The sequence below is a fragment of the Argiope bruennichi genome, chromosome 1 (genome assembly GCF_947563725.1).
Source record: "Argiope bruennichi chromosome 1, qqArgBrue1.1, whole genome shotgun sequence".
Taxonomy (NCBI): Eukaryota; Metazoa; Arthropoda; class Arachnida; order Araneae; family Araneidae; genus Argiope; species Argiope bruennichi.
In genome coordinates this window covers 84,693,644-84,709,356 of record NC_079151.1, presented here as the reverse complement: position 1 = coordinate 84,709,356, position 15,713 = coordinate 84,693,644, and the positions used below count along the sequence as shown (strand labels likewise).

General features: G+C 30.5%; 1 protein-coding gene across 1 annotated transcript in view; it reads right to left on the bottom strand.

The window, feature by feature from the left end:
- LOC129968762 (E3 ubiquitin-protein ligase CHIP-like) overlaps positions 1–15,713 on the bottom strand; it is a 34,199-nt gene that overhangs the window by 3,261 nt on the left and 15,225 nt on the right. The window contains exons 5-6 of the mRNA XM_056082992.1: positions 4,150–4,206; positions 3,079–3,195 (exon numbers count right to left, since the gene is read on the bottom strand). Of these exons, the coding sequence (XP_055938967.1) occupies positions 3,079–3,195; positions 4,150–4,206 (174 nt within the window). The remainder of the gene's footprint in view (positions 1–3,078; positions 3,196–4,149; positions 4,207–15,713) is intronic.

The window sequence follows — 15,713 nt, the reverse complement described above, 5'->3', positions numbered from 1 at the left end:
AATTTTTAGCACTTTTCTTTAGATTGCTGTGAAGTATATCCAAGAAAACCATATCGTTTATAATGTCTTCTATAAAAATTACATTTCCTACCCCGGATGAAGCCATACAACCTCAAATCATGACAGAATCACCATCATGTTTAACTGTAGGATGTAAATTTTTTGGATCCAAAGCAGTATTAGGCTTTCTCCATACAGTACGATGGCTGTCACTGCCAAAAATGTTGAGTTTTCTTTCATTACTAAATACAGCTTTCTTGAAAAGGTTATTGGTCTTCCATTGATAGTTTTTGCACACTTCAAATGCTTTTTCTGAATCTGCAAGCTGATGAACGGTTTCTCTCTAACAATGCAACTTTTAAATCCAGCTTGTCTAATGGCATTTCGCACAGTTTCAGCACCTACACTTCTGCCTGTGATTTGAAAAGTTTCTGCAACAAGTTGGATGAACCATATAGTCGCAGAAATCTAAAGGAAAGTGTTAAAAATGTGGGTTTAGATGGAAATTACATTTTCCACCAGGACAACGACCCCGAACAGAATGCACAGAACATCAAAATATGGTGTCTTTTTCATTGTAAACAGCAGTTACACACACTACCACAGTATTCCGACATCAATACCATTGAATATCTCTGGACCACACTCAAAGCAGTGTTCCAAAAACACAAAGAAACAAAACCATATTTAAAACAAGTGTTGCAGGAAGAATGGGGTAAAATATCTTCAGATACCACCAAAATTTGGTCTAATCGGTACCATGACATTTAGAGGCCATTGTAAGAGCCAAAAGACATGCAACTTAATAGTGATACTTTGGTTCTATGCGTGATATTGCAAAAATTTCATTGGTGTATACTCAAATTTTTGAGGCAAAATTCTATGCATATTTATTTAAAATGCTTCTGAAACTTTTCAATTTAGAAGTTTTTCATTTATTTTTCTTTATTTGTACTCTAAATTGAACCATTTATTATGCGTAAAAATAAAAACATGTTTGCATTTCCCGGTAATGTGTTATTTATATTGAATGTCGGATTTATCAATTAAAACTAAGATGTACTCTCAATTTTTTGAGTCACTATATGTGTGTGTGTTGGCGGTCTACAGCTACTAAATTTCGTACATGTATACCTTGGAGATCGGAAATATGCACCTGGAGTTCCGTTTTTTAAAAATTTTTAATTGGAATTTTAATTATTAATTAAAAACTAACTTTCCCGCCCAAATAATCTTTTCATTTTCCCCACCGCCAAATGAGTAAGGTTTCAGTTTTTTTTCTCCCAACAGTAATGAGGCTAGGGTTAACATTTTTCGACCGATTATTTCAAATGATTCTGCTTATTTTCTTAATGTTTGATGCATTTAAAATCAAACATTGTTAATGAATCGATCTTTCAGATTCATTCTGAAGTCCTTTTGAATTAAAATAAAACAGAATAAAGGAAATTAAAAATTTCTAATCTGCATAGCGTAACCCCAACTGGCGTCAAAAAATTCACGTATTTGCGTTACCATAACTGGCGTTGAAAATTCACGCATGCGCATTGTGTTCTGATTGTTGACAATTATTTTCAACAGATGCGGACTTGATTTAAATTAATTTTAGGTTAGTTGTATGCTTTTGTAATTAAATTGGATTTATGTTAGTTATATATTTTTTGTATATGCTTATAGTTTTAAGTACATCATTTTTTAAAGTAGTTTTTTTAAACCTGTTTTCGACCGATTATTTTAAACGATTCTGTTTATTTTCTTAGAGTTTGATGCATTTTAAATTAAACATTGTTAATTAATCGATCTGCTCGTGATGAATGTGAGAAAATTTTGTTGACAAATTCTTGAGATATTACAGAAATTAAAAAAGATATTCTTTAGTGCCCATAAAGTTTAAATGCTCAGTGACTCTGTTTTCAGTAATCATATTATAAAAATAAAAAAAGCTTTGTTTGAGCAAAAAATATTATTATATTAATTGCAGATTAATCATTTCAACTTTAATTTAAAGCATGAATTCTAAAGGAGCTAATAGAAGATTTGAGGGATACATATTACGTTATGACTGAAGGCCTTTATAATATTATGAGTGAATAATATGACTATCAAGATTTGAAGTTTTAAAATATTTTGACGAAGAAGCTGTTAATGTAGGAATTACATAAAATATTTAATTATTAAAATTTTGATGGAAATTAAGATTGGCGAACCGGCTGCTCGCCAAAGGCGGTTAGTATTTATATAAGTACACAACATATTTTTTAGTACAATAAATTTCTAAATTCATTTAACTTTTTACAAAACTGGTGTTCATTTTTCTTTATTATTTATTTAAAAAGATCCCTTTGAATCATTCAAAATTTATTCCTTTGATGAATTTGTAAAATTTATCAAATCATTCTTTTAAGAAACAAGTTAATGAGATAAAATGTCTTTACAGATCAGAAAGTTAATTATTTCAATTCCCGAAATTTCGTACTTATATATATATATATTTATTTACACACACACACATAAATAAAGTATATATATATATGCACACACACAAATAAAGTAAAGTTTTATGTTAATATCTTAACCAATTTATTACTAGTGTTCTTATTTGAGGACATTTGACATTTCATTCTTGTTGATCCTTTTGTATTTCCTGTTTGCTTTTTCAAACATATCAATACACATTCCTAAATTCTTAAACAGGTTCCCAATGGGACCCATCAGTCAGGTTTTGAAATCAAAGTCATCATTTTGAAATTTTTACTCTGATTTAGGTAATTTTAATTTTTATCCTTCTATTTTAAAAAAATACAAGGAGAATTTGAATAATCTCTATGTTTCAATAGTTTATGATACATTAAAAGTGTTTTAATATCTATCTATAAAAAGGTTTGTAAAATTACTTTCTACTTTTTTCAAAAAAATATTTTTTAAAGAAATTTATAGAATTTAATTTTTATCTTAATTTTGGGTTTTTAAAAAAGTATAACTTTTGAATTAAAGAAAAATTAAATTTATATGTGAAATTAAATTGGACATTAATAGCTATAAGCAGTAAAAAAAATACATTGTCATAGAAAAACATACTTGTAAATGCTCTTCAATATCTTTCCTATCATATGTTATTCCACTAGGAGTGATAACAGGTTCTCTCATTATATCAAAGCTGATTTTTCCACATAAATAATCTGGAACATCTCTTTTCTGCACAAAACAAATAAAATTTTTAAAAATTAACGATCTCACAATAAGTAAAAAATTATACACCTTTTAGATGAAACAGTATAAATATTTTTGCCTTTAATTTTAAAATCGTCACTAGAATTCAATCAATGTTCCATTTCTTGATTTTCATAAAACACAGAAAAGTGCTTGAAAATTCAGTTGTCATATCCATAATTATTTTAAAATTATTCCTAATTAATAATATCTATCTTAAATATTTATTTATTCATATTTTAAATTTTTCAAGATATTTATTATTATTATTTGTACAGTTACAAAAATCTTTGATTAGTTTACCAGAAAAATATTAAAAATCTTCTTATCAACTTATTCTTTGTTCTTAAAAAAATATATAATTTCAATCTTGAAACTGAGAGTATGGTTGAAAAATGTATGGAATAGTGAACCAACTATCATAATATGAATTTGTTGAGCACCCCACTGATTTGGTACACCCACCCCCATGAACACATTGATTTGCTTAGTAAAAATGTTCTCGAGTCCCCCTCCCATTATAAAAATTGTACAAAGCTCACACTTCATATATATTGAAAAAATTTTAGTAAAAATATAACAAAAAAAAGACTATAATAACAAATATGATAAAAGTGGAATACAAAGCCATACCATAATTAAAAAAAAAGAAAAACAGACTGCATTTATTATACGAGAAACAAGGTACAAATTTCCCAATTGTATTTATTTTTATTTTAAATTTAAATATAATGCAAACACATATTTTTTAGAATTGGTGCTTTTTTTTAAATTTATGTATACATAATATTCATAATAAGGGTTGTATTGCATATGCATAAAACATTTTCATTACTTATTGCTATCAGTTTAAAGCAGCATACAAAAGGAAAGATAAAAAATATATTATGTAATAATTTTGAATGATAAAATAAAATAGTAATTAAAAAAATAACGTACCATTCTTCTTTCATCAATTTTATCAAACATACTATTCAAATCCTTTTGATACCGATCCTACAAAAGAGTATTCAAATATTTTTAATTCATCACAAATAAGTATTTACTATGAAAACAATTAAGACTAAAAAGTATGTAAAAATTAATACATGCTACAGTGAAACCCTTTAAGAATGCCATTTTTGCCATTAAAGTTGCCACTATTTCAAAAAATATATATCATCAAAATATATAGGCATTTGATTATGAGTTACTTAACTTAGAATTTCTAACTCACCAATCCAATTTTTAATTCAAACAAAAATAGTTGCATAGATTTGTTTCTAAACAATAAGGTAGGTTTTTAAATCAGAAGCTCAATGCCTTCTGACAAGAAAGCAGTGGTCTGATAAATGAAGACATGTTATAGCTGAGGATCATAAATCTATGAAACAAATTTATGATCCTGCAATGTTAACTAGCATTATTCAAAAACTGGTAGATTTATACATATTTTAGCAATGAATGGTTGCAGTAATTTTGATTTGGTGAAGGTTTTCCTTAAAGTGAAACATAAGTGAAGACCAGTAACCAATAAGATAGTCGCAAGAAGGCAACTTCCTCCGCACATGCATAGTAAGTCTGCCTTCCACCCCAAGAGTTTACTGGATGATCTTTTGGTTAAAAAAAAGCACACATTTCCCCTTTTATGGAGTCTTTGAATGATGATCTTTCTAGATATATCAGAACAAGAGGGATCAGAACTACCACTTTCTCATATAGAGTAAATGATTGTTCAGATGGGATGTAAAAATTGCAGCATAAAATTATATAGATAATAAATTTGTTTTTTTTTAAAGCTTTAAGATATAAATTTTAATGATTTAATCTCTATTAGTACTAATGAGTTTTTAGGTGAAATGAACAGACAGTTAAAGAAGTTTACAGCACAACAAACATAACTGTATAAAATTATTAAATAGCATGAATTTTATGATTCATGCTATTTATATTATCAGCAGAGCATATTAGCATATTATCAGCAGATTTATATATCAGCAGAGTATTTTTTTTTAAATACTCTGCTGAGAAAACCAATAAGTTAGCTACAAAAAACTCAATCAAAATTTTAAGTAATCAATAATTTCATACTATTCACCAAAGGTGATAGTATGAACATAAAATATAATAACATGAACAATAAAAAGTAACATAACTTCTTTTAAATAAAACAAAAATTTGGTGATTTGTTTCCTCACAGTCTTAATTAAATGGAAAGGAATGAACAAAAATAAAATTTTATAAAAATGGCGGCCATTTTAAATTCTATCAATTGTATTAATTGGCCTGAATTATTATGGTGTTTTCAATAATGTTGATGTGTAACAGGTGATAGAGTATTTAAAGGTTCTTCACTTTTAGACAATGTAAAATAAAGTAAGAAAGTTGCATTGCAAATAAAGTTATTTAATAAACATGGAATGATATCTTCAATAACAGGAATTATATTTTATTGTTAATACTAGCCGCCTTTGGCGACCAGCTGGTTCGTCAATTTTAATGTTCGTTTAAATTTTAATAATTAAATATTTTACGCAATTCCTACTTTAATAGATTCTTCATCAAAATATTTTAAAACTTCAAATTTTGATAGTCATATAATTCACTTATAATATTGTAAAGGCCTTCAGTCATAACGTAATATGTATCTCTCTAATTTTCTGTTAGCTTCCGTAGAATTTATGCTTTAAATTAAAGTGGAAAGAATTAATCTGCAATTAATATAATAATAGTTTTTACTGAAACAAAGCATTTTTTATGATATGATTACTGATAACAGAGTCACTGAACGTTTAAACTTTATTGGCACTAAAGAATATCTTTCTTAATTTATGTGATATCTTAAGAATCTGTCAACAAAATTTTCTCAGATTCATCATGAACAGATCGATTAATTATCAATGTTTAATTTTAAATGCATCAAACACTAAGAAAATAAAATGAATCGTGTAGTGATCGTAGCGCCATCTTTCATTCATGTTATTCTAAAGCGCTACTTATCTACTTTCCCTAATACAATCTATGTTAATACTTCGTCCGGGGAATACCCGTTCTATATATACGTGAGCTAAGCAGTGATGTTCCGATAGTTGTTAGTGAAATAAAGAGTTTATTTTTCTAATAGCGATGAAATGCTTTATACAACACTCTACATGAACATCACCACAATGGTGACCCGGAAAAGAGATCACACAACACGCGCATATAAGTAAACTTCAAAACTTTCAACGCCTGCCATTGCTGTTCTGAGCTGTTTCCATTTCAAGTTCTCCAACATGGAAGAAAATTCTGCCGTGAAGATGCTTCCATTTAATTTTGGAGACCCTCAACTTTGGTTTATAATGGCAGAGGCAACATTTCAGCTTCCAGTTCCGAAACCGATAACTGCCAGTGCAACCAAGTACAACTATTGTGTAGCTAACTTTTCTCTTGAAGCAGCAGCTATAGTTCGAGATGTTGAAAGAGGAACTTGTAAAAAGATGCGATGAATCGAAATCTCAAGAAATTAGATGTCTTCTTGCCGGCGAACAGTTAGGTGACCGAAAGCCGACTGATTTACTACGAGTAATGCAAAGGCGTGTCGAACATCATCAAATTTTGGAATACTCTTCTTCTGGAGTTATTTTTACAACTGCCCAAAACCGTCTAGTCTATACTTCTAGCAATTAGTCCTCTAAATGCCACTAAAGCTGCGGAAATTGCGGATAGAATCATAGAAGTTATGCCCCCCGAGGTAAGCAACATTTCAAGCTCTAATTCCTGTGCAAATGTAAATAATACCTCTCAGTCTGCTTGAAGAAATTAAAGCACTTCGCGAAGAAGTTGCTTCTTTAAGCCGATCAAGAAGTGCCAGTCGCAGACCGAGAAATAATTCTCGTAAACGAGCTGACTTTCGGTTTCGGCAGCGTGGCTCCTCTCAGTCGAATGGTGTTTGTTGGTATCATCGGAAGTACGACTCCAAAGCGCATAAATGCATTCCGCCTTGCAATTATCAGCCAAACCACAACGGCAAGGAGTAGCGGCGACATACGCTTCGCCCAGTAGTTCTCGTCGCCTTTTTGTTCGCGATAGAAAATCAAATTAAATTTTCTCGTTGACACTGGCAGTGATTGTAGTTTGATTCCTGCGACTAGAAATGATAAACTGTGTATTCCGATTCAGATATTCTTTGCAGCAAATGGTTCTATCATAAATGTTTACAAACAAAAGTTATTATCTTCAGATTTAGGTTTAAGAAAACAATTTGTTTATCCTTTTTATGTTTGTGATATTAAAACTGCATCATTGTACTTACATCATTTTAACTTGCACCCTGATTTAAGAAATCGTCGTTTAAATGATATGTGTACACATATAAATGCTCATGCTATTCTTAATAATACTGATGTTCATGTAAAATCTGTATTTTGTAATGATGATTTTTCAAAAATATTAAATGATTTTCCTAATATTGTAAAAGCTCCATATGCAAATCAAACTGTAAAACATTCTGTTATGCATCATATTGAAACTTTTGGTTCTCCTGTTTATGCAAAACCTCGTAGGCTAGCACCGATCGCTTACAAATCGCTAAAATAGAATTTCAGCATATGTTGGATTTAGGCCATATGCGGCCATCCAACAGCAATTATGCCTCTCCTCTACATATGGTTCCGAAAAAAGGAAGTGACGATTGGCGTCCTGTTGGTGATTTTAGAGCTCTTAATGCTCAGACCAAAAAGGACAAATATCCTATTCCCAGTGTTTTGGATTTTACTAGCGAACTTCGTGGAACCACAATTTTTTCTCATATTGATTTAGTTAAAGCTTTTCATCAAATTCTGATTGCTCCCGAGGACGTTCATAAAACAGCTATTTGTACGCCGTTCGGACTCTTCGAGAGCACTCGGATGCAGTTTGGTTTGTGCAATGCATCAAATATACCTTTCAGAGATTTATTGATGAAGTTACTAGAGATTTAGATGGTGTGTATGCTTTTATTGACGATTTATTAATTGCTTCAAAATCAATCGAAGAGCATAGACAACATCTCAGAGCTCTCTTTTCAAAATTAGACCATTACGGACTTACAATTAGATCTTCTATGTGTACATTTGGTGTTCCTACCCTAGATTTTTCAGGATTTAAAGTTTCCAAAGAAGGTATTTCTCCAATTCCAGATCGAGTTATTGCAATTCAAGAATTCCCACGACCCTTACTCAACTTCGTAGATTTTTGGGTATGTTTAATTTTTACCGCAGATTTCTTCCCAAGGCAGCTCACATATTATCACCTTTGATTAAATTTCTTGAAGGCCATACTAACAAAAAGAAATCACCACGGCCAGCAAAAAAAATCTGAAACTACTCTGCAATGGTCTGAAGAAGCTGACAAGGCATTTTCTAATGCTAAGAAAGCTCTTGCCGAAGTTACCCTACTCAAACATCCGATTCCTGGAGCTTTTTTAAGTCTGTGGACTGATGCATCCTTATTTGCTATTGGAAGCTCTTTAAATCAACTTTCAAATGGAATTTGGGAACCCATTGCATTTTTCTCAATAAAACTTTTTAAAACAAACTAATTGGTCAACATACGACAGAGAACTTCTTGCTATTTATGCTTCATAAAAAAATTTCGACACATCCTTGAAGGTAGGGAATTTTAAATCTATACTGATCAAAGACCCCTTACTGAAGCCTTTAAGCAAAAGCCGGATAAATGCTCACATCGTCAACTGAGACATTTAGACTTCATATCCCAATTTTCTACCGATATTCGTTATGTCAAGGGTACAGAGAACATTGTTGCAGATGCATTGTCTCGCATTGAAATCCATTCAATTTGAAAAAAGAATTTAAATTTTCATGACATCTCACTTGCACAGTTAAATGATTCTGAACTTAAAGAATATCTGAAGTCTTCAAATTGTAAAATAGAAAAGCAATATTTTCCCTTAGAGGATGTAACCTTGTATTGTGACTTATCTACTAATTCACCTCGTCCATACATTCCAAATTCTTTTCGTTCAATAGCTTTTGAAAATATTCACAATCTTTCTCATCCTGACATTCGAGCAACAAGAAAGCTGATTACTAAACGTTATTTTTGGCTAAACATGAATTCATTTATTAAAAATTCTGTTCAATCTTGTCATAATTGCCAACGTTCTAAAATTCAAAAACATACAAAATTTCCTACAAGCACTTTCGCTTTGCCAGATGCTCGATTTGCCAAAATAAATACCGATTTCATAGGATCACTCCCACTATCTGATGGTTATAAATATTGTATGACAATAGTTGACCGATTTACCAGATGGCCGGAAGCTATTACTACTTCAGATATAACTGCTGAAACAACATGTAAAGCCCTAATTCATAATTGGATATCTCGTTTCGGTTGTCCAATAACTATAACTACAGATCAAGGTAAAAATTTTGATTCACAACTATTTAGACATTTGATTAATATTTTGGGTACAAATCGAATCCGCACAACGTCCTACCATCCCCAATCCAATGGACTTGTAGAACGTTTCCACAGGGATCTTAAGAGTTCTATTATAGCCCATTGTCCACCAAACTGGACAAACTATTCCAATACTTTAACTCGGAATTCGATCTGCAATTAAACCGGACATAAATGCCACATCTGCTGAATTAGTCCTTGGTACAACCCTTAGATTGCCTTCTGACATTTTAACCTCAAAAGTAGATCTATCAATACCAACAGGTACTTATGTATCAAAATTCAAAGCACTAATGCAATCTATAAACTGTATATCTACAGTATGGACAGTGTTAAACCTCCTCTTTCACCTCTTTACACTGGTCCACACCCTGTAATGAGCAGGAAAGATAAAACTTTTGTATTAAAAATTAATAATAAAAAATGTCAGTTTCCATAGACCGTGTCAAACATGCATATGTGTTGACAGGATGTAATGACTCGTTACCTTCTATACCTGCATCTATTCATAAAACTCAAGCTGAATTTTCTTCTAAAAATGAACAATTACAGACAAAACCAACTACCACTGGTAGTGGACGTCATGTCTATTTTCCAACGAGATTAATTACTGAGATATAAATTGTCGTGTATATATATATTGTAACAGCAATTTTATGTATTTCCTATATTATTGCATCTATTTACATCAATTTCTATTTACCATTTGAAATCATTATCCTATATTATACATATTGTATTATGTGATGTTTTATTTTTATGCGCGTATATTTATCTTGTATTATCACATTTTGTCGTTCTCCTTGTTCACTAGGAGGACACCCATGTAGTGATCGTAGCGCCATCTTTCATTCATGTTATTCTAAAGCGCTACCTATCTACTTTCCCTAATACAATCTATGTTAATACTTCGCCCGGGGAATACCCGTTCTATATATACGTGCGCTAAGCAGTGATGTTCCGATAGTTGTTAGTGAAATAAAGTGTTTATTTTTCTAATAGCGATTAAATGCTTTATACAACACTCTACATGGACATCACCACAATCGGTTAAAATAATCGGTAGAAAACAGCCTTAAAAAAAACTACTTAAAAACCGATGTACTTAAAACTATAAGCATATATAACAAATATATAACTAACATAAATACAATTTAATTACAAAAGCATGCAACTAACCTAAAAATAATTTAAATCAAGAATCATCGGTTGATAATATTGTCAACAATCAGAACACAATGCGCATGCTTGAAATTTCAACGCCAGTTACGGTAACGCAAATGCGTGAATTTTTCTACACCAGTTGGGGTAACGCTATGCAGATTAGACAATTTTAATTTCCTTTATTCTGTGTTATTTTAATTCAAAAGTACTTCAGAATGAATCTGAAAGATCGATTCATTAACAATGTTTGATTTTAAATGCATCAAACATTAAGAAAATAAGCAGAATCATTTGAAATAATCGGCCGAAAAATGTTAACCCTAGCCTCATTACTGTTGGGAGAAAAAAAAAACTGAAGCCTTACTCATTTGGCGGTGGGGAAAATGAAAAGATTTTTTTGGCGGAAAAGTTAGTTTTTAATTAATTAAAATTCTAATTAAAAATTCAAAAAAAAAAAGGTCATCAGGTGCACATTCCCGATCTTTAAGGTATACATGTACCAAATTTGGTAGCTGTAGGTCAAATGGCCTGGCCTGTAGGGCCTTAACACACACACACACATTGAGCTTTACATAAATACTAGCCGCCTTTGGAGACCAGCCGGTTCGACAATCTTAATGCACGTTAAAATTTTAATAATTAAATATTTTATAGAACTCCCATTTTAATTGCTTCTTCATTAAAATATTTTTAAACTTTACATTTTAATAGTCATATAATTCACTCATAATATTATAAAGGCCTTCAGCCATAACGTAATATGTATCTCTCTAATTTTCTATTAGCCCCCGTAGAATTTATGCTTTAAATTAAAGTGGAAATGATTAAACTGTAATAAATATAATATTTTTTTTTAAATATGAGTACTGAAAACAGAGTCGCTGAGTATTTAAATCTTATGGGCACTAAAGAATATTTTTCTTAATTTATATAATATCTCAAGAAGTTTTCAACAAAATTTTCTCAGATTCATCATGAACAGATCGATTAATTAACAATGTTTAGTTTTAAATGTATCACACTAAAAAAATAAACATAATCATTTGAAATAATCTGTCGAAAACATATTGAGCCTTTAAATCCAAGTCCGTATCCGTTGTCAACAATCAGAACACAATGCGCATGCATGAATTTTCAACGCCAGTTACGGTAACCCAAATGCGTGAATTTTTCTACGCCAGTTGAGGTAACGCTATGCAGATTAGCGATTTTTAATTTCCTTTATTCTGTTTTATTTTAATTCAAAAGTACTTCAGAATGAATCTGAAAGATCGATTCATTAACAATGTTTAATTTTAAATGCATCAAACATTAAGCAAATAAATAGAATCGTTTGAAATAATCGGCCGAAAAATGTTAGCCCTAACCTTATTAGTGTGGGAAAAAAAGACTGAAGCCTTACTCATTTGGCGGTGGGGAAAATGAAAAGATTTTTTTTGGCGGGAAAGTTAGTTTTTAATTAATTAAAATTCTAATTAAAAATTCAAAAAAAGGGACCCCAGGTGCACATTCCCGGTATACATGTACCAAATTTGGTAGCTGTAGGTCAAACGGCCTGGCCTGTAGAGCGCCAACACACACACACACATTCTATGGTCTTCTGAAAGACATTAAAGAGGTTTTATTATATTTTACTAGCCGCCTTTGGCGACCAGCCGGTTCGCCAATCTTAATAATTAAATAGGTTGAACCGGAGTTTAACCCCCTTCTTCGCCAAGATGCGATAACGCTCCAAAGCTGGCAATCTTTATTATGCACTATAATTGAACATCCGCTCCTTTGCTTTTGAACAATTGGCGATTTTCAAAAAGTGCGCCAAGCAGGGGATTAAACTCCGGTTGTACCATTAAATATTTTACGCAATTCCAACTTTAATAGATTATTCAGCAAAACATTTTAAAACTTCAAATTTTGATAGTCATATAATTCACTCATAATATTATAAAGGCCTTCAGTCATAGCGTGATATGTATCTCTCTAATTTTCTGTTACCCCTCGTAGAAATTATGCTTTAAATTAAAGTGTAAATGATTAATCTGCAATTAATATAATAATATTTTTTACTGAAACAAAGCATTTTTTTTAATAATATGATTACTGATAATAGAGTCACTGAGCGTTTAAACTTTATGGGCACTAAAGAATATCTTTCTTAATTTATGTAATATCTCAAGAATTTGTCAACAAAAATTTCTCAGATTCATCATGAACAGATCGATTCATTAACAATGTTTCATTTTAAATGCATCAAACACTAAGAAAATAAAATGAATCGTTTAAAATAATCGGTCGAAAACAGGTTTAAAAAAACTACTTAAAAAACGATGTACTTAAAACTATAAGCATATACAAAAAAGTATATAACTAACAAATACAATTTAATTACAAAAGCATGCAACTAACCTAAAAATAATTTGAATCATTGAAAACAGATTAAAAAAAAAACTACTTAAAAAACGATGTACTTAAAACTATAAGCATATTTAAAAAATATATAACTAACATAAATACAATTTACTTACAAAAGCATGCAACTAACCTAAAAGTAATTTTAATCATCCGTTGATAACGGTTGTCATGGCAACAATCACAATGCGCATGCGTGAATTTTCTTCGCCACTTACGGTAATGCAAATGCGTGCATTTTTCTACGCCAGTTGGGGTAACGCTATGCAGATTATACATTTTTAATTTCCTTTATTCTGTGTTATTTTAATTCAAAAGTACTTCAGAATGAATCTGAAACATGGATTAATTAACAATGTTTAATTTTAAATGCCTAAAGCATTAAGAAAATAAACAGAATCGTTTGAAATAATACGCCGAAAAATGTTAACCCTAGCCTCATTACTGTTGGGAGAAAAAGCCTTACTCATTTGGCGGTGGGGAAAATGAAAGATTTTTTTTGGCGGAAAAGTTGGCGGTGGGGAAAATGGAAGATTTTTTTGGCGGGAAAGTTAGTTTTTAATTAATAATTAAAATTTCAAAAAAAGGGACCCCAGGTGCACATTCCCGACCTCTAAGGTATACATGTACCAAATTTGATAGCTGTATGTCAAATGACCTGGCCTGTAGAGCGCCAACACACACACACACACACACACACACACACACACACACACATTGAGCTTTATTATAAGTATAGATTAGCAAAGCATTAAAATTTCAACCAAACAAAATTTTAAAAAATTAATAAGGCAAAAATTAAGAAATGAGAATTTTTATTGAAATTATAAATATTCTAGCTTCTATGTGGTATTAAAATGTAGTATCCACTAATGATAAATGCAAATATATGTGTGTTTATAGATGCTTCAAATAGTAATTTGCTTAACTTAAGTTTATCAAATTCAGGACAAATATATTTTGGATTGTGAGAACTATAGAGTGATTTTTTTTTTGAAGTTTTAATTAAAAATTAAGTAAAATTTGAATACTTTTTGACAATAACTTCTAAAAGATATAATTTAAAATAAGTTTTAAAACTGAGCATAGCATGTTCAAGGATGTTAAGATTTTATAGAATTTCTTTCTTAATTTTTAACAAATTTTCAAAAATATTTCTAATTATGAATTGCAACAAAATTTTATGTAGCAGAAATGAAAATCAAACCTTGACAATAAGTTTTTCAATAAGTTGTGAGAGTGTGCATGTGTTTTTTGTTGCTATTTTGTCTTTTCTCTTTCTTTAAAAAAATCCAACCTGATTGAGAATTTCATATCACATTAAATTTATGAAAAGCTATAGAGAATTTTTAAAACTTATGGGTGTAATGTTTTCCTCTTGTTATAATTCTAAGCATAAGAAAATTTGTATTTAAGTTTTGTTATGTGAACAATTTTTATATGTAAAAACTATTATAGCTATTAAATTACTTTTATTCATTTTTAAGTGATAAATAGCATATGTATGCTATTCAGCTGAATAATGTAATTACGATAGTAATCCTTAGAAACATGTTTAACTTCAAACTTCAAAAAAACTTCAAACTGAAGTTTAAAACTTCAAAAAAAAAAAAATCATTCTATAGTTCTCATGATCCAAAATATATTTGTCCTGAATTTGGTAAAAGTATAACACTTAGATATACTTTTTTAGCTAAGGATATATATTTTTTTTCACACCTTGTAGTTACAGCTATTTGCTGTCTGTGGTTTTGCATTTTAGGATTACATTTTTATGCAATGTCAAATATAATCTTGTAATCAATGAATGATTTTCATCCACTATTCATTAACTTACCAGAATTATTTAGCTCTTCAATTCATAAGATAATGGCAACTTCATTTTTAGATTGAAAACACACAAAGAAATTAATAAGTTACTCATTTATGTGTTATAATTAGTTTAAATTTGCAATTTCTAATTGGGTAAATAATGTACAGGATGATCAAGAAATATCAGGTGTTGTAGCGTGTTATGTACTGCCCGAAACAACAAAATTTGGCCATAATACACATTAAATGCGGTATCGATGCGGTTCCAATTTGGGGGGGGGGAAAGCCGATAGGGAGAATTTTGGCACTGCGATCGAAAACTTCATTTGCATATACGGGTACTTTGTGACACGATAATCGGGAATAAAAGGAAGAATTGCGGAAATTCAAGTCATTCAATAAGAATTCGCTCATAGATGGCGTTGTCACTACATGAACGCGCCTTATTAGTCAAGCTATTTTACAGCAGGATGAAAATACTGGTTCATTAAATGGAAAATAGACATCAATGAAAATAAAACCGAAGCTATATACTTCACGAAAAATAACTGTAAAACAACCCCCCCCCCTCTTAAAATTAAAAATCAAATTATCCTGTGGTCTAAGGAATGCAAATATTTAGGAATAATACTTGATAGGAAACTAACTTGTAAACGCCACTTTATTTATACTGCTAAAAAGTTTATAGACCTAAC